At 40.2% G+C, this 26,496-nt stretch overlaps 3 protein-coding genes across 4 annotated transcripts in view; 2 read left to right on the top strand and 1 right to left on the bottom strand.

Annotated features, from left to right (window-relative positions):
* LOC144646430 (putative phospholipase B-like 2) overlaps positions 1-807 on the bottom strand; it is an 18,375-nt gene extending 17,568 nt beyond the window's left edge. The window contains exon 1 of the mRNA XM_078506020.1: positions 55-807. Coding sequence (XP_078362146.1) covers positions 55-254 — 200 coding nt within the window. The 5' untranslated portion in view covers positions 255-807. The remainder of the gene's footprint in view (positions 1-54) is intronic.
* A 1,204-nt stretch (positions 808-2,011) lies between these two features.
* On the top strand, positions 2,012-3,948 carry LOC144646368 (uncharacterized). The gene has a single exon (XM_078505925.1). It carries the CDS (start codon positions 2,185-2,187, stop codon positions 3,352-3,354), a length of 1,170 nt encoding a protein of 389 aa, XP_078362051.1. The 5' UTR covers positions 2,012-2,184; the 3' UTR covers positions 3,355-3,948.
* A 696-nt stretch (positions 3,949-4,644) lies between these two features.
* On the top strand, positions 4,645-25,330 carry LOC144646388 (rabankyrin-5-like). 2 transcript variants are annotated; one of them, XM_078505950.1, is made up of 25 exons: positions 4,645-4,676; positions 6,136-6,331; positions 7,730-7,848; positions 8,151-8,286; positions 8,747-8,870; positions 9,345-9,494; positions 10,179-10,450; positions 11,000-11,134; positions 11,290-11,358; positions 11,717-11,868; positions 12,454-12,619; positions 13,345-13,742; positions 14,145-14,387; positions 15,139-15,388; positions 16,173-16,341; positions 16,918-17,054; positions 17,154-17,292; positions 17,754-17,954; positions 18,722-18,898; positions 19,712-19,859; positions 20,865-20,955; positions 22,314-22,438; positions 23,185-23,331; positions 23,785-23,875; positions 24,311-25,330. In XM_078505950.1, exons 1-25 carry the CDS (start codon positions 4,664-4,666, stop codon positions 24,438-24,440), a joined length of 3,978 nt encoding a protein of 1,325 aa, XP_078362076.1. In that variant the 5' UTR covers positions 4,645-4,663; the 3' UTR covers positions 24,441-25,330. The 2 variants fall into 2 exon arrangements, 1 of the variants encoding a protein (XP_078362076.1); XR_013569403.1 differs by lacking the exons at positions 20,865-20,955; positions 22,314-22,438; positions 23,185-23,331; positions 23,785-23,875; positions 24,311-25,330 and adding an exon at positions 19,999-20,856 and having other exon boundaries at positions 19,712-19,941.
* The last annotated feature ends 1,166 nt before the right edge of the window (positions 25,331-26,496 follow it).

The raw sequence follows: 26,496 nt of genomic DNA, 5'->3' as shown, positions 1-26,496 counted from the left end.
GTGGCCGGGGGGGCCCCGGCGGCCCCCCGGGCCCCCCCCGGCCCAGGAGCGCACTCACCCAGGGAATCAATTTCATCACGAAATTTGCCCCAAGCCACCATAGGCTGCGAGGAATCATATCCAGCTTTTATAATCAGAGTTTTGCCATCGGAATCCAACACCACAGAAGCAAGGCTTTCTTTTCCATTCGCTTCAATAATGCAGGCACAAACCGGTAGCAAAAGCAGAAGAAACCTCATTGCTGCAACGACCATATTTCCTTCCGCACTGGACTGATATTGTCACGAGATTAGAACCCAGCTTTACTCTTTTTCTTGTTTTATACACAAAATCATAACTGCCCTGGAAGTGGGTGGGTGGGAAAATAGCGAAGTAAAAGCGAAACTGGAAACTGCTAAAGGCCGAGCTCTACGGCACTGCTGCTACGATAGTTAGAAATGTACAATACACTAGTCACAAGAGCTTTGTAAAGTACAAGTATGTCGACATAACAGTCATTGTGTAATCATGCTCGTGGATCTATTTTATTGGCTAGTTTAATGTCTTGTGATTTTCATGCCATCTACAAAACTATTGCTCATTATATAATAACCTGAATTCTACGCGCATTTTGATTGGTTCTTACTTATGATCTATCAGAGTACAGACACATGGATGACGTCACGCGGTGGTGTGACTCGCGCGCGTGATCAGAGTTCATAGTCCAAATCAGAGTTGTCGGCAAAGTTTTTCAAACTTGCGGGGCCGCAACAAAGCAAAAAAGTTCAGCTTAATTACAAATCTTCAGTGAGAAACAATACGCCAAGCATTGTTCACCTTTCGAAGCATTTAACTGGGCGAAACAAGCTTGAAGAAGACAGTGAATTACAGACCTCTCAAGTCTCACGATTTTGTCGTGAGACTCACGGTTTTCAGTTCAATCTCACGGTCTCACGATGAGACAGGCAAATCTCACGATAAACAGAGGCACAAGCTGAAAAGATGCAATTTCTTGTATAATTTAATTTTTGGCTTACTTAGGTGAGTCTTGCGCCAAATTCTGTGCAAATCCACAGTTAAACAAACCAAGCTTTTCAGTTTTAATCCATCTGTTCGCTGCCGCGCGCTGGAAACACAGTCCATGACCATATATAGAAGAAATGTTCCAAATTAGGTAACCATCATTACCAGTCTCTCGCATTTTGATCACGTTTTTTACAATTTTTTTTATTTTATTTTTTAAAATTTTTTTTTTTTTTTTTAAATTGTTAATCATAAGCAGGATACAAACACTTTCTCTTAATTAGGACACGTGTTTACTTGGTTTTGTCTGCCGGTCGATCAATCTCCAGATCTTTACTGAAATCTCCAGATTTTTTTACATCAGTCTCCAGATTTTTGGTGTTTTGAGGTTGAGAGGTCTGGAATTATTCGAGAAATTATCCGAAATCTGTATGAAAGTTTGACCGATGTTGTACAGTTGGACGATGCCACGGAAAATTAAAACAAACGAATTGCGGTTGAACGCTTCGGTTAATGTTTACAGATTTAAACAACTTTCCAAATCGGAATAAAGGTTAGTTTTTTCATTGACTTTCAATTGACCATTTTTCTGTTAATTCAATCGGATTAACAATGCTTCGTGTTAACGAAAACTTAATAGTGAAATCAAAACAACTTAGCTCATCGGTACGGCAGCATTGCTCACACAGAAGTGTGCTGAAGTCTTGTGTTATTATATAAAACAAATAGATTTCATTTTGCCGTGCGTCTGTTCAGTAATAGATCACAGAAGACGTCAAAATGTGGTATGAACATCAGTGACCCACTCGGCTAGCGCCTCGTGGGCCACTTCTCTGTTCTAACGTTAGTGGGGAGGAATTTTGCGTGACGACACTAAGAACGGCTGCGAGGGAGACTAAAAATTCCCCACCCCCCTATCACTTTACAAAACCCGTCTAATGGTCCGTCCCTTAATGGTATTAATATCCACGATTAGAACCCAGCTTTACTCTTTTTCTTGTTTTGTCAGATCACGTGACCAACAACAAAAAAAATGGCGACTGGACTTGAGTGATTTCCAGAAACGAATATAATCTTTGAGGAGTTTTATTTGCATATCTAAAACTGGCCTTTTTCATTTGCAAAGGATAGCGTTTATGATACGATATTCTTGCAAGCTGAGCAAAAATCAAGTGCATAACTATGAGACTGAACGAACGATGCGTAGCTGAATTTTCCACTTCCTCCGCCCCGACCGACAAAGAGGGCTTTCTGAACAAGAAGGGCGAACTTAACCGAGGCTATCAGCGACGCTGGTTTATTTTAAAGGGTAATCTTTTGTATTACTTCGAGAAACGATCGGACAAGGAACCCATCGGAGTGATTGTGTTGGACAATTGTCACGTTGAATTGGCGGAAAGCGGGGAACCGTACGCGTTTCAAATCACTTTTGGCGGAGATGGCCGGACATACATCCTCGGTGCTGATACACCGAAGGAAATGGAATCGTGGATGAGGGCGATCACTCATTCGAGTTATGAATACTTAAAAATGATGGTGGAATCTTTCGAAAGTAAGTTAGAAGAGTTGACAGCCGAAGAAAATGATCTTGTTACTGCAGGCTCGAGTAGTAACGCAAATTCGAATTCAACATCAAGCGTTTCCGGTGCTTCAAACTTTAATTGCGTTGATACTGAGGCGGACAGAGCGAATTCTGAGACTTTATTCCAGATGCCTGTTGTGAGTGTTACAGGAGATTTTGGAGCTGGATACAGTGATGTTCTGGATAATCTAGAACTTCCAAAGATGCAAGAGGCATCAGGTTATTCTGGTGACGTCAATAGTGACGTCACCTTAGATAGAACAGGAACACCAATCGGTAATCTGATAAATCTCGACGATGATGATGATGATGATGATCAGATTCCAATTCAAAATGAGTTCGCATTTGATGAAGGTTTTTATTCATTCCCTAAACAATCCTCGGAACTAATGCCCTTGAGCTATTCTGACATGGAACGGTTAGAAGACATGCATAATGAAGACTTATTGAGCAGATTAAGTGGAAATATGCCATCTAGAAGTAAAGATGACTTTGATGTGATAACACGAGTAAAGCGTGAAGCAGTATCACGAAGCCAGAGGCCAAAATCTGAACGAAGGAGAAACAATGCACGCACTATGTATGAGAATGCTGGAACTCGTCCAAGCCTGGAAAGAGGAAAGACCCTGCCAAAAACTTGGACTCCAACAGATGACGGTGGATTTTTTTCAGAGCATGGAAGTGTCTTCAGATATCTTCATGAACTTTACAGTGCTTCAATATGGGTGAAATGTAAAGAATTTTGGAGACAAGATAATCTCAAGTCATAGAGGCAGCAGTTATTAAATTAAAACGATAAAATGGATGTACTGTGATCTATTGTCAATACCAGGAAAATACCGGTAATTTTTCTGATTGGCTTAGATAATGGCCCTGTTATTCAGTGATTTCTGGTATATTTCAAATTGCGACAAACAATGCAAATGAGCCAATATTTTTTAATTTATGTAGAGTAAACAAGATTATGAGAAGGTTTTTTCTTAGCAGTATACGTAGGCGTTTTGCATGATGATGTTATTTGAAATGAATGGTTTAGCTTGCTACTGACTCTTTTCCTCACAAGGGAAGAAGGAGCTAGATCAAGAACAAGTAAAGGACCCTGCAACATTGCTAGGAAAAGCTAAAAAAAAATACTGTAAATATTTATATTAACAACATCCAGCTTTACTGACCAAAAAAAATTGTTAGGAATCATACATTTTCCTTTTAAAATATTCTATGTGACAAATTTAATTTAATTTCATTAATGGATTATGAACAGGAATTATCATTAACTTAATATTAAATATTCTGTAAAGTTACAGCTAAAATCAGTTATCAGAATTTGTAAAAAATAAAATGAATTTACAGTAGATTTGCTGTACTGTTTGTGACAAAGAACCCGTTTTCTTGCCTCCCTCCCCTCGCCCGTTCTCTTTTGAACCTGTTGTTAATTTTCCCACTAAAATAAAATTTTAATTGCCAACCATCATGTTAGTAGCTAGAAATGGGCCCATGCGTGAACTGACATGATCATGTATAAATTTAACTTTCAGTGCCTGAAACAAATGGCCAGGCGATTCTCTCTCCTTTTCAGAATTCTTTTTGAAGGGACATCAGTCAAACCCAACTAGCTATTATTACACTACAAGTAAAGGTAAAAAGACAATAAAATGTTTTAGGGTGCACGGAAAAACCTTGCATTAAATAGAGGATAGGGGGAGGGAAAAAAAGAAAATTTATTTTTTTTTTTTTTTATAAAAAAAAAAAAACCCCCCCCTCCTTCTCCTCAAAAAATTTTTTTTTTTTTTTTTTTTAAAAAATTTTTTTTTTTTTTTTTTTTTTTTTTTTTTTTTTTTTTTTTTCTCAACACAAAAAACAAGCCAAAAAATTTATAATCCCCAAAAAAAAAAACCCCCCAACCAAACAAGAGCGCGTACTACTGTAGCCATATAATAATGGCTACTATCGCCCCTGTAAACCCCCCCCCCCCCCTTGTATCCGTTGACGTCCCCAAACAGCCCCATGCCCACTTCACTACCCCTCCCCTCCATAACAAACCCAGTGAGGTATGGGTCGAGTTTAGAATCAAGATCAAAGATGGCGGACGAAGGTGAGTGTAAATTGTTGTTTGAATTCCTCTTTAAATGGCGGTCTCTTCTGCTCTAAATACATGCAAACATTTTTTCTCATTTGGTAAGGAAGCGATTTCTTAAAAGTACTCGTTTTTTGACACGTAATTGAAAGCTCTTAAATTACAAAAATCACGCCGGTTGACACGAGCTGGCAAAGTTAAACTTAATCTGCCTTGTCATTCAATTTGTTTGGCATTGCTCCTTTCCTTTGCTCCATGCCAATCGATTTCCAGCCCGTACACATAGTTACATTTTATTCGTTGCTCTTAAATATGTGTTCCATTAGTGAAGTGAGGACGATTTAGGAAAATCAAAACACAATTCTTGGCGTTTTGTTGTTGTGATGCTATGTTGTACACGCGATCATGGAGGAAATATCAATATATGTCGCATGATTCAGGATGTTTTGAGTGTAAAAGTGATGGCCATTGTATCACCTGCTATCCCCATTTTATTCTGCACTAGTAAAAAGCCGTCAGTGTAATTCTGTGTGCGAATTAGTTTGCTTGTTGTGCGTATTATAAGCCCTTTGGCCAAAAGAACTGAGTCACAAGTACAAATACAAAGTACAGCAGGCTATGAACTTGCATTTAGACTTGTGTTGGTTCACTAAAAAGGCTCGCAAGTTTATTTGCAAAGGCATGCAAGTTTCTAAAAAGCAATTTCCAATTGTTCAATGTGGGATAATCTGTATATATAAAATATTATGTCCTGTCGCAGTAATATAAAGGTAACACCAACATGTGTTGACAAGACTTTATGTACGTATCAATGTTAAGCTGCTGGGGGAGGGGGGGGGGGGGTAGGCCGGGCATAGGCCGGGCATTTGAACTTAGCTGAGACTTTCGGATCAAGTGCCCAACCCCAGGGCATTTGTGGATGTTCAAAAAAGTCACTAAACGTCAATAAAATGTTGTAAGAAAGTCCATTAAAACAGTCAAAAGTCCCCACTACGGGCAAACAAATGCTGTCAAGTCCCCCGCCTATGCCCGGCCTCCCCCCCCCCCCCAGCGGCTTAACATTGATAGGTGCATTAGTAGTGTTGGGTGGCAAAATGGTGAAAGACATTTGCTGATTTGGGTGTGCAAGTTTGTCTAGTAAGTGAATGCAAGTCATACAAAATTCAACTTTTTGCAAGTCAATGCGACCAGGGTTTTAGATGTACAGATACGTCAGAGGGGGAGAAGAGTTATTGTGACATGGTCCTGTTTTCAGTGTACTAATTTTGTGAATGATGTTGAACTTCTTTTTAATGTACATATATATATGTGTCACATATTCAAATAAATTGCTGTTACACACTTAGACACTGAATCACAGACCTTACAGTATAACAGAATTTTTAATTCAACAAGAGTTGACTGAACAAGAAGGTCTACATAACAATGTAAGATCTGTTTTGATTATTGCTTTCCATTATATCTTTAATGGACATAGGTCAGGTGGCCAAGTTGGAGCGGCACCTGAGCCTGTTACGTCAGGAATATGTCAAGCTACAGAACAAGCTTGTGGATCTGGAGCAGAAGTACAGCCTTGCAGTAGCGGCATCTGGACAGACTGGAGAACACGACAACACCTTTGTCAGCAGATTACTGAAAACTGTGGCTGAACTGTTTGACAAGGATTTGTACAGGTATATAAGACACTGCTTCAGTCTACCAAATCTTCTGCAATTATTTTAGAGTCTAATAATCTTTAGTCATATAATAGCTGTAAAAAGTAGTCAACAACAACAACAACAACAACTTTATTTGCACCTATTCATCAATATAGCAAAACAATAAGTAAAAAAATAGAGTTAGTGCATGGCTGCCCAGAATAACCACGTGGCGCGAGAACCAACTTCGTTATTTCATGAATATTTACTTTTCCAGTTACCCTTTCAACCGGCTTTTGACCTTCTCCGGGGGGCTGCCCCCTAGTACTTCTTGAGCAATCACCATAACTTATAGGTGTATGTACGTCCAAACTCTTTCTTTTGGTTCACGATGGTGACGTCACATCACCATACTCTGATGTCAAAACCCCATCTTGTCCGCCATTATTTCAATTTTCCTGCCCGAAAACCACCCAAAATCATAGTACTCAAAGAAAGTGCTTAAACCCGTAAAAAGTAAAAAAATGCCATCTAAGTTGATTTTTAAAAACACGCAAAACAATTTGGGAAAATATGCTGTCAAAATCCGGGATCTTCCTGACACATATCCACCCTACAATTGTTGCAGAGATAAGGGCGCGGTTAATCTGTAAAGTTCGTCACGCGGCCTCACCCCCCCCCCCGGTCTGAATAGGGTTAAGATTTGAGTCAATTATCATATCTTGAATGAGTAGTCAAAATATACAGAGACCTTTTTACTCAAGACTAAATAAAATAGATAAAAATGATATCACTGTTAAAGGGGATTTGTGTAAAGTAAGGGTAAAAAGAAGAATAAGAGCCATCTTAAATGGATAGAATTAGTTCTGAATGGACAGAATTGTTTAGGTAGGATTTAGGTAGGATACTGAACGTCTGTTCCATTTCATAAGGTACCTAGCGGTAATCATAAGTGACAATATTTAACTCTGGATTCTGTTACATAAAGTGGCTTGGAGTAGTTTGCTATTTCTCATAGAATAAAATGGTAATTAATAAATGTATTTATTTTTTACTACACATTTGATGATTTCAAAATTGCTGATCCTAGCAGTATGCAGGACGGGTGTCACATATCAACCTAGTAAATGGCCCAGCTCACCACGAGTCTCTCGTAGCTCAGTTGGTTAGAGTGCCCAACCGGTATCTGGGAGGCCATGGGTCGATTCCCGTCGGGGACTCAGATTTTTTCTTTGTCCCACACTCGTGTCATGTTGAATAATTTCTTCACTAAGATGGTAATTGCATGCCCATTATAGGTTACTCTTACTGTACCTGCAGTATTTTGCCACATTTGCTCTAACAGATTAGTGCACCTTCTGTTCTCAAATCCCCTGCACTGCTGGCCACAAAACCTAAAACGAAAATTATGTTATTATAATTTTATTTATACAGTGACATCACAGTATGTTTTGCGGACCAGAAAATAAAGGCCCATAAGTTTGTTTTAGCAGCACGTGGAGACCACTGGAGTAACAGAGATCTGAATGAGATTAGTGAGCTTGAATTAACAGGTGACATCTTCTTTTAGAGACACAATCCTCTTTGCTTTCAAGTCAATTTTATTTTACAAATCTTCGATTTCTTGAGCCTTCAGAGAACTTTAACCAAAAGCCATTTCTTTTCAAATTTGCTTCACTTAGCCGAACACTGCAATTTTACCCCAATTTCTCAAACCAATCTTCATTTTCCTTGGAGATTTGAGAAATTGGGATCCCACTGTATTTTATACCCTGGTTTGCAATTGAATGCTATACATGTAATAATGCTTGATGCAATAATGATGTCAAATTAATTTCAAGTGTTTTTCTTTTAGACATTAGCTCATCAGTTGGTTTAACATTAATGAAGTGGGTTTACACTGACCAGGCAGAAATCCCTCATGATGAAGCTTTTCTTATAGAGCTGGTTAAAGCTGCTAAAAAGTACAGACTCAAAGAGCTAAAGGAGAGGTAAGGACAAAGGAACACTAGTCTGCCTCCTTATACCCCTACAGTCACTCTCTAATGACAAAGACTTGTACTAAAAGCTCATTGGGGGGGGGGGAGGGGGAACTCCCACATGAATAGGAAGAGAATGCTTGTCGTCTCGTTTAGGGGTGAAAATCATGGAATTTGGTCTCACTTTAGGTGTTTAGGGGGGGGGGGGGTTTTTTTTTACTTAGGTGTTGACGATAAGAAATGCCATACTGTGTTGATAGTCTGGACCAAATAGACACAAAAAAACAGTATTTTTTAGCGGTCAAAAATGCTTGAGCCACACCCAGATTGGTCAAAGTTTCTGACAAGCACCCTCATCCCTTTCATATAAGTTCCCCCCCCCCTCCCTGTACTGACAGTAAATTGGCTTCAAGGGAAAAATATTATGTTTACAGTAAGATTATTTGATTAAAATGTATTTTCGTTTGCTTAGGTGTGAAAAGATGCTGATGTCTTCAGTGTCGGTGTCAAACTGTATCAAGTTTTACCAGACTGCAGAAGATATTGGTGCAAAGGACTTGCAGAAGTATTGTGCAGAAATTATCTCCAATCATTGGGTGGGTTTTGTTTATAATTTTTCTGTGAAGGTCTTTTTCATATGACAATCATTTTCATGCCTACCGGTAATAATATTATTACTGACAGCTTATCCTTCACGTTACTAGTCAGAGAAATGTGATATTGATCATTATTGCCATCGCAGAGCATTTTAGTGGTAATGGAACACTTTTGATGACACACGGGTACCATTCTTGGCATCAAGCTTTGTGTTGGTAACATTTCAGATGAAAAGACAGGACATGCATCTTATTTTCCAAGCCGGTTGTTCGGCCTCAATTCCAATGTTTTTCTGGAGGTTCATTCATGTGTGCATGAGACACTCAGTGTTTAAAATTTTAAATACTCATCTCATGGCACATTTTATAAATTGCAAATTGTCCCTCGTTACCAGTTATCATTTTCAGTAGGTTTGTTATCTGTAATATCACCATTAAAACTAAGTCTGTGCTTTTATGACTGTTGAATTCCAGCATGACCTGAAGACAGAGGACTTCAGCAGTATGAGCGCACCATTACTGTATGAAATGTTCAAATCAAAGTCTGGCTTCCCACTTCACCTTGCAGTCAGGCATCACAGAGAAGATGTGGTTTTTCTGTTCCTGATAGAATTTAACTCACAGGTAATAACACAACCATGTCAACCTTGCCACCAGCTGGATTTGTTTCTCGGTTGTCCCGAGCTCAAATCCTCGATCACCTTTGTACATAGCCAACTGGTCTGCCTCCTGCCAGTTGGGATTTTTAACCTTGTTATTTTCATTGAAAATATTTGTTTCCTCTGTTTCAGTGGCTGCCTGTAAACTAGCTATCTCGTTGAGATATGAAGCTAAGTGCATGACCACTATAAACAACATTTACATTTACATTACATTACAAAAAGGATATGAAATATACTCAATTAAGATAAGTATGTTTGACAGCATTCTCCCTGGCAGGGCAGCGGGTACTACCTTAATGCTACAAAAGTGATGTCACTTACAAGTTAAAGCACATTCTTGTTAACTATCAGCTTTAGTAACGACAACTGTTTTGAATTTCCAAAGTGGTAGAGATTTGACTCTGGCCTCAAGAGTCCTCATGGGCTCGATGAGGATGAGAGTGAGAGCTTTGACTGTTGTTATATATTTATTACGTTACTATCAGTCACTTATTTAATTTTTAAGACCTTCCACATTCTAACAAATGTGGCACTGCGCCAAGGTTAGGGTGCTATTGTGCGTACACACTGAAAGGAATGCAGGAAAGGTCTATTTTATTTTGATGATTAACATATTAAATTTTATTATGTGTAATACCGTTACTAGCTACCTGGTAAACTGAATGAGTTGGAGCCTTCCAGTGGGCAGGTCCCTCTTCACATCGCACTTACAGAGAAGCAAGAGAGCATTGCTAAAACTCTAGTCGGTCATGGCTGTGATGTCAACATGGCTGATTTTGATGGCAAGTGTTTATTACACAAGGCCATCACTCAAGGAGATGAATTTTCTGCAACCTTTTTAATCAAGAATGGAGCACGAGGCAGTGCTGCAACACACAGTGAACATGTGACACCACTTCATCTGACTGCTTCTTATAAGTGAGGAAAAAATGTTGTTATTTTTTTTTGTAAAGTATTGAAAACATAATAAATAGCATTATAAACAGTACTGCTCAGCAGCTTTCATTTGAATGGTCACACACTAGGTTATTTTTTCACAGACTTAAAAGTTAGAACAGCATTGTACAGCATAATAAACAGTACCACATGAAAGTACTGCTCAATAGCTTTCTTTTGAATGGTTACACACTAGGGTTTCATCAACAGACTTAAAAGTAAGAACCACTTTGTACAGCATTTATAATAAAGAGTACCACATGGATGAAAGTACTGCTCAATAGCTTTCATTTGAATGGTCACACACTATAGGTTTCATCCACAGACTTAAATGTTAGAAACACCTTGTACAGCATATAAAATAAACATTGCCTCATCAAAGAACTGCTCAATAACTTTCATTTGAATGGTGGGACACTAGAGTTTCATCCACAGATTTAAAAGTTAAACCACATATATGCAAAAGTGTTGTTATTTTTGGAACCTTGTGTTAGCCTCCCTTTGATAGCAGTTGCTCTGTTTATACTGCAGGCCTTGGTCAGCTTCTTCTGCTTCCATTGGAGCAAGCAATTCTTCAGCAATGACATCATCAGAGGGCATGGCAAGGATTGCAGTTCTGCTCCTGGAAAATGGAGCCAATGTTGATGCACAGGACAGTGCAGGGAGGTGTGTGCGTGCCTTAAACATTGTATGAGACATCAAGGGTGGGGAGGTGTTTTACTTTTTCTATGTATTAACCTAGTGTAGTTAAAAAAAACTATAGTTAAAATAACAAAATAACTGAGATCAAAAATTGACTGCAACATCTATTCATTTTCCAGGACTGCTTTACACAGAGCCATAGAAGCTCAGAATGATGCCGTTCTTAGTGTTCTTCTACAGAAAGCCAAGTAAGATGATTGGAAATGTTAATTCTCCTCACCAACTCCCATCATTTCACTTAATGTTATTCTGAGAATTTGGTGAACATCAAGACAATATATTTTTCGGCCGTAATGCACACACAAAAAATAACATGCAAACTTTTAGGACGTTTTATCACTCAATAGTGGGTGCTCTTTAGCACCAGATCAGACTGGAAGCTTGCCAAAAGCCATCCACTGACTTATGCTAATAGCTGGTATCCGTATTATAGAGGATTCTGTAATAATGAGGGTGCTTATAGGTTGGAAGTCGACCGCGGTGTGCAGTGATGTTTTAAGGAGAAGTTAAATTTTCGTCACTGATCGCGTTTTCCATTAATTTCAGACTCAATCTTGAGCTGCGTGACAATGAAGGGCGGGTTCCTTTGTGGCTGGCATTGTCACGTGACACAAGAGTTGATCCAATGGACGAAGACAGCCTGGCGGCAAAGCTGGTGAAGCATGGGGCGAGTCCCGACGCTATCAACAATATTACAGGTGACTGGCATCTCTGTTGTTGTTTGTTTGTTTGTTGTTGATATTGAAAATGACCCACTATCACCTGGTTAGCTCATTGTATCAAGCTCCAGACTGTAGGGCAAAAGGATCTACAGAACGGAATCTCAGCCAGACCAGCACTCGGAAGCCGAGAATGCGAAAATTGCATGTGTGACGTTTACAGATGGAAATTTGTCACAAGTGCGTTGCTGTTAGGCTCTGTCCAAACCACACAGAACTGTGCGTTTGAATGGAAAAGCGTTTAACCTCGGAAAAAAAAAACATGTATTGCCATTTAAAGTGCTGAAAGGGATATTTATTTTAGAACTGGAGGTACTTTTTAAAGCGAACTAAAGGACACTAATTCAGTTACGGTTAAATAAACGGTGGTTAACGGTTTACAAAGAGAACTAAAAAATAACTCTGAGCTAATAAATTTAACAGAAGCGGTATAAGTTAGCCAAGGACACAATGGTGTATAAATAATGCTTCAGTCTTTTAATCTTAACGATAGCAGAAGCTCCAAGACCAAGAAATCAGAATTGCAGTTTATTGTTTTCGTAAACAACTATTCCTTTCTTTTAGGTGATTCCTTGCTTCATATGGCGGCTGCGTCTGGTCGAGAGGAAGCTGGCCTGTTTTTAGCGTCGCATGGAGCCCAACCAAACCACACCAACAAACATGGCGAAATGCCACTTCACGTTGCTGCAAGAAAGGGCCTGGCTAGACTCGTGTCTGAACTGCTTAACAAGTAAGCTCCCATCCACAAGTTTGGAAAAATCAAATTTAATTTAACATGAAAACAAGTTACATACTGCACTAGGTAAAGTTAGTTTACTTGGAATGTAGTGAGAGCATTTCATCTTGTTTAGACAACGGTTTTTGATTGACTGTTGAAAGTAGTTTGCTTTGGTTATTTGTTTGTTGGCTCTACGATTGGCTTTAAAAAACCGTGCAACCTACTCTATAGTCTCTAACCAATTTATGCACACGTTTTATGGCTTATGCTCGTTTGACAGTAGTTGAATGTTTTCCCGCGCTTGGCACTGGATGCATGTTTTCCCGCGCATGGCACTGGTTGCATGTTTTCCCGCGCTTGAATGAAATACTTTATTAAAGTGTCTGAAGTATTTAGCTTAAAAAAAACTAATTGTGGACACTATTTACATTATTATATATCTAAGCTATTTAAAGTTAAAATATTTACACTTAAATTCTAAGAAGAAGAAAAACTGAAGAAAAACTGAAGAAAAACTGAAGAATCGTACTACATACATGGCACTGGATGCATGTTTTCCCGCGCATGGCACTGGTTACATGTTTTCCTGCGCTTGACTCTAGTTGCAGGATCTGCATGTTGCATGGCTCGGACTAAATTCGCCAGATATGCCCCGAGGCGTTCCAAAAAGATACGATTAGATATTTCTAGTATAACGCAAAATACTCATCATATCTTTTCGTTTTTTTTTTTAACAGTGGTGCGAATCCAAATGCCCAAACCACAGAAACAGAAGAAATGAAAGTAAAAGCCACAGAAAGAATGCAAGCCAGGGATGCGGCCAAGAAAGAAGCCAGACAAAAGGCCACAGAAAAATTCTGGGAAATCCAAACCGCCAAGGCTGCAGAGAAAGCAAAAGAAGCTGAACGTCAGAAGAAGGCACAGAAGTTACCATCACCTCAAGCGAAAGTCGCACCGTCTGTGTCGGCCATCACCTCAAATAAGATGAATTCCTTCGAAGCGGACTTGGGACATAGCACGAATCCTTTTGATGAAGACGGATCTAATCCTTTCCTAGACGACATCAGAGCTGCTTCAGCTGCCGCTTCTGCTTTATCGTTCGGTGGAAATCCTTTTGAGGAGGCGCCCAGTATAGGTGAGATTGGACGAGCCTTTTTATGTGATGACATTGAAAGATAATTGTTTCGAAACGTTTTGATAGTTGCGATTGTGGTTCTCAGTCAAAAAATCCTTCGATAGTTGTTAAGTACTATACAGGATACTGCAGTCCTCGGTCCCTCTGATTGCGCGCAATACAAACAACGATTCAGTGTCTGAAAGTTATTCGAAAACTAAAAAAAAAAAAAAAGAAAATGTTAGTTAATAAATTTCGAAATAGACATTTAAGCGTGTAGTATGGCTGTCAATTGTATTTTGACTTGTGATTCACAAGACCTTGCGTTTTATTTTAATGTACCTTGTGTCAGGTAAATCAAAACTGCCCTACCCACTCCTTGCCGACCCTAACCAACCCTTTTTGCCTTCTGTCTTTTGTCAGAGACCAGCTCAGTACCAGACCCCTCTCCCAGTGAAGCTACAAGTTCAGTGGGAGCAGCCGCTGACTCGGACGCGGCTCAGACTCCGACAGAAGACATGATCCATAAGCTGATCGAAGACTACCAACTCTATCAAGATCCTTACCTTAAAGCTGTGATCACCGACTGCCATGGACGAACCCCGTTACATGTTGCTGTAGCCGACAAGCATGAAGATGTCGTAAACTGTTTTATTGACTTTCAAGGTCGGTTACCCTTTCTTTCTTTCTTCGCCTAGCAAGTTTTTCTAGAGAAACAGGGCGGGGTATTCAGGGGATTTTTTTAGACCCGGAATTCGCCTATGAGCCGTTTAAAGCGTGATAGTGTAAATTTTGAACATTATGTGAAAAGTTTTAATGATCTGCAGTGAAATCCTCGTCTTGCGGTTCCCCTCGTAATTACGACTGTCTCTTTTGCGAATAAAAACTCAGTCATTTTTCTCCGAAGTTAAGAAACTCTTGAATACAGCTACCTCGTTAGTGCGCAAACTCGTTATTACATAGACATTCATTCGGCGTAAACGAAAGCGCGCTCAGTCGTTTTAATAAGCTCCATAGATACGGCAACCCCGTAAAGGAGGTCCTGAAGATAGGGGAGGGGGGGGGGGGGGTATAAACCTAATCCCATTTCCCAGCCTATTGTTTTTCCGATTTTCTAATCCCAGGTCCGGTTCTATTGTTTTTTTTGTTTTTGTTTTTTTTTGCGATTTCCAGTCCACGTGAACCAAATCCCATTTTCCCAGTGAAAGTTTGCCCAAATCCCACTTCCTATTTTACCCCTTCAGGCCCCCCACCCCGTAAAAACTGACAGATTTTATTCGCACCAGCTTAAATTTCATTTTCAATTTTGAATTGGATGCTCTGAGAAGCGGAACAGGAAAAAGGATAGTTTGTATGTGACCCAAAAATATCGCGTTGGACCGATCGTTAAATAAGTAACATATTATGCACCTTCCAGGTAGTCTAGGCAGGGGCGGTCGCCTTCCCATCGTACCAGACTTCAACTTGTCAGACAGCGAGGATCAGACCCCGTTGGAACTAGCCCTGTGTACAGGACAGATGTCGGTAGCCAGCAGACTGCTAGAGGCAGGAGCAAGTATAGAGGTACAGACGACCAAGGGTCTGACACTGCTGCACAAGTCGGTGAGGAGGGGAGATAACGCCAGTGCACTGTTCCTACTGGAGCACGGAGCAGATATCAATAACAAGTATGTCACACCATTGTCTCAAGCTGATTATATTTATCTTTGACGTAATATTTCAAAGACAAGATACAGTGTTTTTTTTTTTTTTTTTTTTTTTTTTGGGGGGGGGGGGGTGGGGGGGTCGTTTTTTTTTCTCTTTTTTTTTTTTTTTTTTTTTTTCAAAAAAAAATTTATATTTTTTTAATTCTACAAAAAAAAAACTAAAAATATCTTCTAAAAAAAAAAACCATCAGGGATATCCAAACACCGAGAAGAGAGTTGATTTTGACGAAATTCGAGGTGTTTGGATATCCGAATTAAACACTGTCTCGAGTGTTTGATATCAAAACCTCCTTCACAGTTATGATTTCCTTTGTTTAACTTTATTTATGTGTTTGACAAAACATTTTTTTTTTTTTTCTCCCCCCCCTCCCCGGCCCCCACAAAATAAACAAATAAATAAATAAAATAAAATGGTCCTTCCCTTAGACCAGCCTTGCCCGTTTTTGTCACGCTATGGTGCGTTACAAAGAAATCGTGAACTTGCCTAAATGATGGACCATTATATTTTTGAGGGGGTGGGAGGTAGGCAATTTTTCTGAGCCTGAAGTTGCACAAGATTTTTCTATTGGATTGTACATTTTTGATTAAAGTTCTTTTTAGTACGTCGCTTTGCACGAATTTCCCCTCTGTTTTTCCTGTTCAGGAATTGTTTTTTTAAGCAACTGCCAAACACACCTAAAAAGTAAAACGTCCAACCCTGACTTGGGCTGAATCACTTGTCATCGACGCGTGATTTTTCTTTCAGGACCAAAGAGAACAAGACGCCTCTCCAGTTAGCAATCCAGTGTCGACTGCAGCCAGTCGTAGACGCGCTTTGTAAGAAAGGAGCGGACTTAAACAGCTGTGATGAGAAGAACAACTGTCCATTATGGGTGGCGCTTAAGAGTGGACAACAAGATGTCGCCTCCACCTTGGTGAGTTAAACAAATGGTAAAATGAAAATAATATCTATATGTGAACGAATCCTGATGCATCGAAGAAAAGAGGTTTTTAACTTGTTTAAAACAACAGTCCCCGAGACCTTGGTCAGCTTAAGTGGGCGTGGTCAAAGTAGGACATTTTAAGCCCAATTTCTTTGTCAAAATGTGTTGTAGGAAGCACCCTTTTTTTTGGGGGGGGGGGGGGTGGGGAGGGGAGTAACCTTAAGTATGCTTTACGGAAATGATATTGAGCCCGTCTTCTGAAGCCCGTTACAAACAACATGCATACAAGGTCAGATAAATTTAAAATTCGTTACAATCGGAGCTATTTTCTGTTGTGGTTTGTGTTTCTCTACTTTATTCAAACCGTCTGTGAGTGTAAACTCGAGAGAAAGCATTTGCCAGTCGACAATGTCTCATGGTGCAGTTAGAAAAGGTCTACCGTACAAAAAGGCGCATGTGCCGTCCCTTTCAACATTAAATCGTAGTTGCTCTTTGAGTAGTTTGCTTTTCATGTTAATTGAAGAGCTAGTGCTTATGTACATAATAAATGTCACAATTTCCTATTAGGTTTTGTACGGCTGCGACACAGACGCATGGAATCTGGGCCCTAATGGTTGTACCCAATCCCTACTCCATCGTGCCATCGCTGAACGAGACGAACCATCCGCGTGTTTTCTTATTCGAAGTGGTTGTGACATCAACAGGTAGACTCAAAAAAAACTGACAAGTTGAAGAGGTTGTCGTTTTTCTGAATGAATTAAAGTTGTCTCTCCTAACCTCGCTGACAAAATGTTCTTTCACAGTCCCCGGCGTCCTGGCCCAGATGGCGAGGGTGGTGTAGAAGCCTGGGATGGAATGACTCCTCTTCACTTGGCTTGTGATGGTGGTTTGGATAATGTGTTACAAACATTACTCGAGCATAAAGTGAACGTCAACAGCAAGGTATGTCATAGAATTATGCGAAGGTTTTAGTTTCAAGCCCTGAGAGATTTGCGTCGAGTGGCGATCCCGTTTTGCACATAGAGCGGTTTTCACTTCAAGTGTGTGTCGAAAGTAAATCGCGTTTGTTTTGTTTTAAAAGTGTTTGGTTTAAAAAACCGCGAGCCACTTTATCAACCAATCAGAAGTAACACCAAAACCAAACGAATCGTGACTCGCTCACGCACGTTTTCCCGCGCTTCATGCTGGCTACATGTGATTGCTTCGAGTTATGATTGGTTCACTGGATTGTTTGTGTAACAACCTTTTTGATTGGCCAGAGTGATTACTTTGGTTTTGGTTTTACGACACTAAATCGAAAATCGCTCTGTTTGCGTTTACTCACTTGCTTCCACTTTGATCAAGCTTATGAACAAACCTTTGGCATGAAAAGTTCTTACAATTATCATCTTGATCTATTGCAGGACTCTGAGAGTCGCAGCCCAATCCACATCGCCATCACTAGCAAACATCCTATCGTTACCAGGCTACTGCTCAGCCATCCGGAACTCAACATGAACGTCACGGACCGCTCTGGCCAGACGCCATTCGCTGTTGCCTTGAAAACACGTGATCACGAGGCGGCGGCAGCTATTTTGGCACGTGAACCAGGAGCCGCTGAACAGGTGACGGAAGTGAAGTCGAACCTTTTTTTACGTAAACCTTCATAATACCAAATCTTCTATATTACGGACATTTAACTGGTCCCTGAGAAACTATAGTTCATATGTAATCTGTACCTCTTGAATACGGACACTTCCATAATACGGGCACCAAGCTCTACCCCTTGTTGTCCGTTTATAGAAGGTTAAAATCTCACACTTCTACAGGGCGATGGTTGGGGGTGGGGAGGGGAGGGGTCGATCTAGGGAAAAGGCCATCACCGCGTGATGTGAGAAGCTTCTTTACTTACTTAATCGCGTTTGTCCCACACAACATGGGTGGCTTAACGAGCAAACAGTGTTTGATCAAACATTGAACAAAGTGAGCCCACACAACGCTCTCTGCGTAATACCGCTGAAGTTAAATTAAAGCATACATCAGATTCACACAGATTCGGTTTCTCATTGATTGCTTTTTCCCACTTGGGATTGCTTTGTTTGCAGAGCTGGTTAAACGATCAAACATTTTTTGAAGTTGAATGTTGGATGAAAACGTTTGATGGGAAACCATTAAATGCAATTTTGAGTGAGGTGGCTAAACGGTCAAACATGCTGTTCCAACGTGATGTTGGACGAAAATGTTTGATCGTTTAACCGGGGCTTAATGAAGTAACAACAGTGTGGTACATTTCAGTGTTAAGCAAGTCTTATTATTGAAATTTTACATTTTTAGCTTACTAACAAAATATGCCCTGTCCTATTAAATGAATACTTATTTCTTTAATTTCCAGTTCGACTCTAAGGGTCGTAACTTCCTTCACTTGGCGATCCAAAACGTTGACGTCGAGACCGTGTTGTTTCTTATTGGCGTGTCTGCCAATGTCAATTCTAGAATCCAGGACTCTTCTCACAGGACTCCGCTGCACTTAGCTGTTAGTGCAGGCTCAGAAATTATTGTCAGACACTTGGTAAGGCTTTGATAATTTACTTTCAGTACAAAGTGTTGTTTATGCTACTTCAAGGGATTTCTCAGATGTTTGGTTCAAACTGTTCAGAAATTAATGGTAGGCAACTTTTCTCATGCAAAGCATTATCTTTGAACACCTGAAGGTATCGATTTTTTGAAGACGCGCGAAAACAACTTGAAAAGTTTAGCCTCAATCTTTGAAGTTATAATCCACTTCCATGCTAGTCATCCGCAGCCAGAGACGCTTGTTAACAGTTTCAGTGCTCTAATATACATTGTAGCAATTGCTAAAAAAAAATTGACCATTATTTGTAGGTTTCCTGCGACACAAATATAAATTTTGGTTGTTCGAAACTCTGTTAAAATCCGTATCAAAGCCCCTTTAAAGCTGTAAAAGAACTCAAAAGAAACACAAAAAAAGCCAAGAAGGCGCATGGTTGGACAAAACTGGAGAAGATTAGAGCGGGTTGCATTTGGGTAAACTTGAGAAACGTCAGGCCGCTTATTTCAAGCTTATCTCAGCTTGTACAATGTAATGTCTTTATAATGCTCGGAAATCATTCCTGTTTGTTGTGTGGCCGTAAATTTACCAATTAAAACCTGCTGCTCTGCCAATTTCAAGTTAAGAACTTAGAAATAATGAAAATAAACATGTGTAGTTCACTACAGACTAGTCTATTATTTCCCAACGGTGATTTGTAGCGATCTTCTGAAAAGATAGGTACCTTCACAAATGGGCTTCTGACAAAATCTTTGTCTGACTTTCTTTGTCTACGTTCTGGCCTCTTATGATATATTTTAATTTGTCTTTAAGCTTCTCGCCGGCAGTCGAGTGAATGATCCAGACAAGCATCGTCAAACAGCGTTGCACATGGCGGCTGCTAACAACAGAGCGTCCATCATAAGCGTCCTGCTGGAAAACGGAATTGATCCAGACGCTGTAGATGAGAGAGGAAACAACGGTATGGAATTCTTATGAGGTTTAAAAACAACGGTATGGAATTCTTATGAGGTTTAAAAACAAAGGTATGGAATTCTTATGAGGTTTAAAAACAACGGTATGGAATTCTTATGGGTTTACACGGTATGGATTCTTATGAGGTTTAAAAACAGCGGTATGGAATTTTTAAAGCGCCCATATAAAGGCTACATGTATGTGAAAAGTTACTAGGTAACGTCCGTTGGCCACTCCCTTTGGAAAACAAGATGCTATTCCATCACAGGTTTCCCCCTCCCTAGCATTTTGTCAGGGTTCCCTAACAGTTCACTGATATCCATTTACTCTGCGTGGAGAGTTGCGCTGTGACAGTTAGTGTCTTGCCCAAGAAAACAACGCAATGGCCCTAGCAAGGACTTGCAGGGCTCGAAAAAAGTGCCGTCCGGTCGTTGGGGACAAGTAGATTTTCCTGTTGGACAGGCAACTTTTTATGCTCACTTGCCCGATGGAAAATGGGCCAGAGCCATGGCAAGTCATCTGCCTACTAACTGTAAAAAAGTTGCAACTGCCTTGGGCAGGCAAACTTTGAGACCTGCTTGTCCGAACGGCAAAGTGGGATTTTTTTCGATCCCAGGCCTTGCTCAAACCTAGGCTCGATTTCCAGCTGCTTTCCGGGAAAATGAGCCCGCGCTCCTCAAAGGCCGGACTCGAGAAGGCGGCGGAAATCGAGTCTAACTCAAACGCGGACCCGGCTTGATTCAAGTCCGATGCGATAGCTATTAGGCCACGGCGCCTCCCTTATAAAGTTAGGAGCTTTACCCAAAAATACAACAGTAAAACGAGTTTGTAAACAAAAAGTAATTTATTATCCTATACACTGATTGTTCAGTTAACTGTGGAAACTTGACGGCTAGGATGAAAAGTTATTTTACACGATCTTTGAACAGTTTTCTGAGATTACTGGACTCAAACTTTCGGATCTTGAACATTTCCCGGTCGCTCACATCAATGTACTACTGTTACATTTCAGCTCTGCACGTGGCAGTGCAGTGTGGTCACGTGGAGGCTGTTCGTGTGCTACTCACTGAGTCATCAATAAATGCAGAAGCTTACAATGCGCGGTGAGTACTAGAAGCAGTATTTGTGTGGATTTCCTTTAGGCCGTATTCATGTCCTCAAGTCAAATATAAACATGGTATAATAGTATTAGAGCAGTTTTCAATTGAGTGTCGTAAAACCAAAACCAAGGTAATGACTCTGGCCAATCACAAAGGACACCGACAATCCAGTGAACCAATCAAAACTCGAAGCAAATACATGTAGCTGGCACAAAGCGCGAGAAAACGTGTGCGAGCGAGTCAGGATTGGTTTTGGTTTTAGTTCTGATTGGCTGAGACAGTGGCGCGATTTTTTTAAGACAACCAAGAAAAATAAAAAAAAAAAAAAAAAAAAAACAAAATTTACTTTCAACACTCAAATGAACCCCTCTAGTTTAACAATAAGTATTGAAAATCAGCTTAGTGCATCAAAACGTAAAATTTTTCATATATTATTTAATCAAAGGGACTGTGTCACGGCTGAGTTAAGTTTATTTCATTAAATTTCACCAAATACTCGCTATGAAACTTAATGTTTGCAAAGAAATTACTTCTATCAGGATCTAAATGACAAAACCATAGCTTCATTGCAACCAAATATGTCTTCTGGGCGTTATTATTTAAAGTTACAAACAAACGAGATTAACTTTGAAAACTGTTCAGCCCAACATTTTAAAAACCCATATAGAAATCCGTTTCAATCTTCGTTACTTTTGGCCATCCGTACCTTCTCATGTATTTATTGTGTCACTGAGATATCTCTTCATTGTTTAAAGAGGTTAATTCTTTAGTTCACCGAATTTGATGGTTATTTTCCATGCCTAAATTTGGTATAAAAAAAACCGTGACACAGTCCCTTTAAGTAAGGTTGTATAGTGCATAGGCGTACGGGCACCTTCGGACCTGAGGGGGGGGGGGGGGGGGCGGACACCTTATTGCCCGAAAAAAAAATAGACTTTCTCAAAGTCCGCAAGCTATGGAAAAGGTGATTGCAATTAAATCAAACTGAGGGATCACGCAAAATTTGCGCGAGAAATTGACCATGATTATAGCAATTTGCAAGAGAAAACGATACATAAACAGATGAAACGATACATGAACGAAAACAGATGAATGAGAAATTTGGACTTTTGAACCACAAAATTCAGTATATTTTCAATACGTTTTTTCTATAGATGTAATTCGTTTCGAACGTAATGTTGAGATTTGTCGGCTTATTTTCTATTCTTTCTCTAGGCTTGTTGCCCGAAAAATTTCGGCACTGCAGCCCCCCTCGCCCCCCCCCCCCCCCCCCCCGCCGCGTACGCCTATGGTATAGAGTTACAATGACTCTTTGATACAATTTTGTAATAATTTCGTTTGTGTTCTAAATGTGTATTTAGGGGCCAGAATCCACTTCACATTCTAGCGCAATACGCTAAAGACAACGCGGTGGCCATATTTGAGTTGTTTCGCCAGTCAATGCCTGATTATCCAATCAACGCCCTTGATGCGGACGAGAATATCGGTGAGTTCAATTCCATGAGTTTTTGAACTCCATCACTTTTTCTCAAAGGAAAAATAGCCCCCTTTAAAAAATAGTGATGGCCTTGGAGGCCAAGAGTATCTGCGTGAGCGTTTATGGAATGCCCGATTCCCTCTATGGCACGCGCCTGCAGGGAATCATGGTAGTTGTATTCATCAAACCATGCGCGAGGCTATAGTAACTATGGCGAGACTAAGCAACGATGAATACAACTACCAAGATTCCCTGCAGGCGCGCGCCATAGAGGGAATCGGGCATTATTTGGCCGAACACAATAAGCTGAAACTAATATCGCGGGACGGGCTGCTGGAAAGAGCGCTGAATGGTGTGGTGATTTCAGTAGAGAGAGACAACGGATCAGTTTTTATTAGAATTAGAAAAAAACAATAGTGAACATGTAAAAGTAACGTAAGATGATATTCTGAAAGCAACATCAATTTATTGTGTCGGATACTCTCGGCTCAGGCCAACACTCGTATTGATAGTGAAGCTATAAAATTGTAACCTGTGCCAAAGCGCGGGAAATGGGAAAAAAATATATACATGGCCTAAATCGCGAATGTTTTAACCTGATTGGCCAGAAGGGTAACGACTGTGCCCTGATTGTTTACTACAACGTTCCAGGAGTTCCGTGAACGAATTGTAAACTAAGCAAACGTAAATCAGTAGTATTACATGTAACATGCCCACTTGCAGCGATCGTGACATCCTCTTCGTTTTGTTCCCAGCGTTATTTCTTGCATACACCAACGGCGCGGCTCGATTATGCCGTGAGTTGCTGAAGGCGGGAGGGAGCCTGGCCACTATTAACAGACATGGCGTGTCGATATTTAACGCGCAAGTACCGACAAAGAAACTTCTGTACACACTGCTTGGTAAGTAGTTAATGTGGTTATTTTTTCCCGGCCTGGTGGATCGCCGAACTAGAAATAGGGAGAGAAAACTATGCCCGCGCGAAATCTGTTTGCAAGTAGAGAGGAGAGAGGTGTTTCGGGGAGGGAGGGGGGAGATTTTTTTTCTTGCATGCGCTTTTTTTGTCTTCCCGTTGGCGACTTATGAAGAAAAACACGGACTGCTTGTGGTTTATTTGGTTGTTTAAGTAATTCCTTTCCCGCCAAGTTACATGACTGCAAAGGTCACTCTTTCAAGCCGGGGTTGAGAAAATTTGATTATAAATTAAGACAATTATGATCTGTTGGTTTATTTTTCTCCTCACATGTATGGCTTTGTACTGACATTTTAATGAGAAATTCAATGGTGGTCAGTGATCACTGTTATGACTGTGAAACCATCCTTGATTGATTTATGTTTGGATTGTATTTTTGTAGATATGCTGAGCGCTGAACCGCAGTGGATTGACGGAGCTGTGTGTCATGAATGCTCTATCAAATTCTCCGTCAAAACTAGAAAACATCACTGGTAAGTCAAACGCTAAGAACATCCAGGCACCCTAAAATAGAAATTATGCAAGCGTCAGGGAAAAGCTCAGCGTAATTTTATTTTGAGTCTAGGGAAAATTGAAATATTGAAGAAAAGAAGTCAGGGAAAATTAAAATTATAACCTCCGATGGTGTAGTGACCATTGAAGGCTGGAAGAAATGTTTAGCGAAATTTTTTGCGGGGGTGGCGGGAGGGGGGGGGGGGGTGATTTTGAAAAAAAAAAAAAAAAAAAAAAGTATAGAAAACTGATGTCAGTCGCAACCAAAATTTAAATGTTTTTTAACTAGATGCACATGTAATACTCTTTTAACTCTTTAGATTCGAGTTCCGTTGGGATATTAAAGTCAACTATCTTCTCGATTTTGTTTTGCTTTTTCTTTCTGACATTTTTTTTTCCTTTCTTTTTTTTTTCAGTCGCCATTGTGGTCGCCTGCTTTGTGCCAAGTGCTCATCCAAACAGATCCCCATCATAAAATACGAATTAACTAAACCCGTACGAGTCTGTGATGTCTGCTTTGAAATGCTGACCTCTGGAGCAAGCTAGTACCTTGTCAGCGTTAGAAATGTTGCTAAAGGTGAAGGAACATTATGTTGCCAAGGAGCGTTTAAGTTTAAAGGGGAAATGTCATAGCATGCGCATGCTCGACCTAAGAAACGCAAATCGCGTCTGGAAACTAATCAAAATTTAATAGAAAATCGGTCATCTGTTAACAATTGGTTAGTCTCGTGAAAGATTCAGCGTATTTCGATGAAAAGGTACGAAATTTTAAGATTTTGAAATTTAGTCGACGTTATAATCCCACGCATACGTCTCCATTTTGGAACCTGTGTTCACCCCGATCAGTTTAGGACAATCTATATTTCATCTGATTTTTGACAGCCTTTCGCTCACTTTCTAACCAGTTTCGAGATGCTCTACACGGGGTCGACTTACAGCGATGCGCGCCTTTCGATAAAGTATTTTTTATCATTGTTATATAGATTTGACCAATAGAAAATCTTCTATTAAGTGTACGAGTGAGGCGGACGTAGGTTTCCCGCCTGCGACATATGATCGACTCCGCCCCCATACTTATTGGACTCTGATTGGTCAAAAAGTACGGAACCCATCAGAAAGCTGTCAAAAAGATGTCAAAGTCAATCACAAACTTTTTCGAATGCTCAATGCTACGCCTTTAAATGGTTTAATTCTAAGAACTCTTTTTCAGGATCCTTCTCGTTTCTACGCCTCCTCAAAGTCGACACTATTTTGTATTTCTCGTAACAAACTCAAAATATCGTGACATAAATCTTTTAATAGACCCTTTCGCGGTATTCTTTTTTCAATTTTAGATACTGACCAAGTAGCGATCTATCGATACTGCTGGAAAGAACACCTTAAAATGGCGAAGTTTGAGAGTCCATTATCTTGTAAGATACGAAATCTAATGGCGGGTTCGTCGGGTCCTGGCCTGGAGTCGGATTTGTGCCTTTCGCTGCCTCTCTAGCTCTGTCTCAGTCCACTCGACGACGTGTTTGTCTGGGGTCATCTGTCCTGTCTGTGTCCTGAGTGGAGGGTCGAACCCGGTAATGGTTTTACAAAGTCGGGGAATTTTGCAGGCGTTTGTATGTTGGGGCGCATACTTGCCACGAGCAAAAAAGGTATAAAATTTCCCGACTTTGGAAAGCTATAACTTTGCGATTTTACAACAAAGGACTCGCAAACTTGGCTAGCTTACTGTTTTTGAGATGCCCTTAGTATCGTCAGATTTTCGCTACATGGCAAATATCAAAGGTTTAAAAAATATTGTGGAAGGGTCTATAAGTTCAAACTGCACCGTATCTACTCACACTTAACAATCGTGCTTTCCAGTCAGGGAATTCTCTTGACAATAAATAACTACACTAAGCCGCGGGAATCGTAGGTAAAAATTTAGCTTAGTATAAAATAAATTTTTCAAATTGTAAAAAAAAGGAAGTTCTACAGAATAAATGTTCACACAAAACACATTGTTTGTGGTCTGGTAACTATTGGTAGTGTGCTATACAACATAGAACTACAATTTGGATCATAACTAAACTTTTAACCACTGGGGGTCTGTATTTTCCGCTTCCCCTTCCTTTGTGATCCCTGCCCTTTTTTGCTATTTTATTTTGCTATAACATTTCACTAAATTTATTTATTTATTTACCCCTCAGTTCACATCTATGTCTTTCATATATTCACTTTGTCATCTACTCCACATGCGGGACATTAGGACCCACAATTAAGTTGTTCCCAACGTATCAAGTCTTCATAGCTTTGTTGGTAGAGCAACGCACCGGTATCGCGCCCGAGGTCATGGGTTCAAATCCCGTTGTAGCCTTAAAATGTTTTCAGGCTAAAAAATGCAATTGCAATTTAACAAAAAATTTAATTTATTTTATTTTACCAAAATTTGCAAATTTTTTTTTTATTTTTCCCCCTCCCCCCCCCCCAGAAAAACCCCTTCCCACCCTCTCTTCTCCCGCATCCTAAACCCTTCCCGTCCCCTATTCCCCCGCATCATGTACCCTTCCCGGCCCCTATTCTCCCGCATCCCGTACCCTTCCCGGCCCCTATTCTCCCGCATCCCGTACCC

The sequence above is a fragment of the Oculina patagonica genome, chromosome 3, assembly GCF_052425735.1.
Source record: "Oculina patagonica isolate OP01 chromosome 3, crgOcupat, whole genome shotgun sequence".
Taxonomy (NCBI): Eukaryota; Metazoa; Cnidaria; class Anthozoa; order Scleractinia; family Oculinidae; genus Oculina; species Oculina patagonica.
The sequence above is the reverse complement of the archived record's forward strand: the minus strand, read 5'-3'. Positions and strand labels throughout refer to the sequence as shown.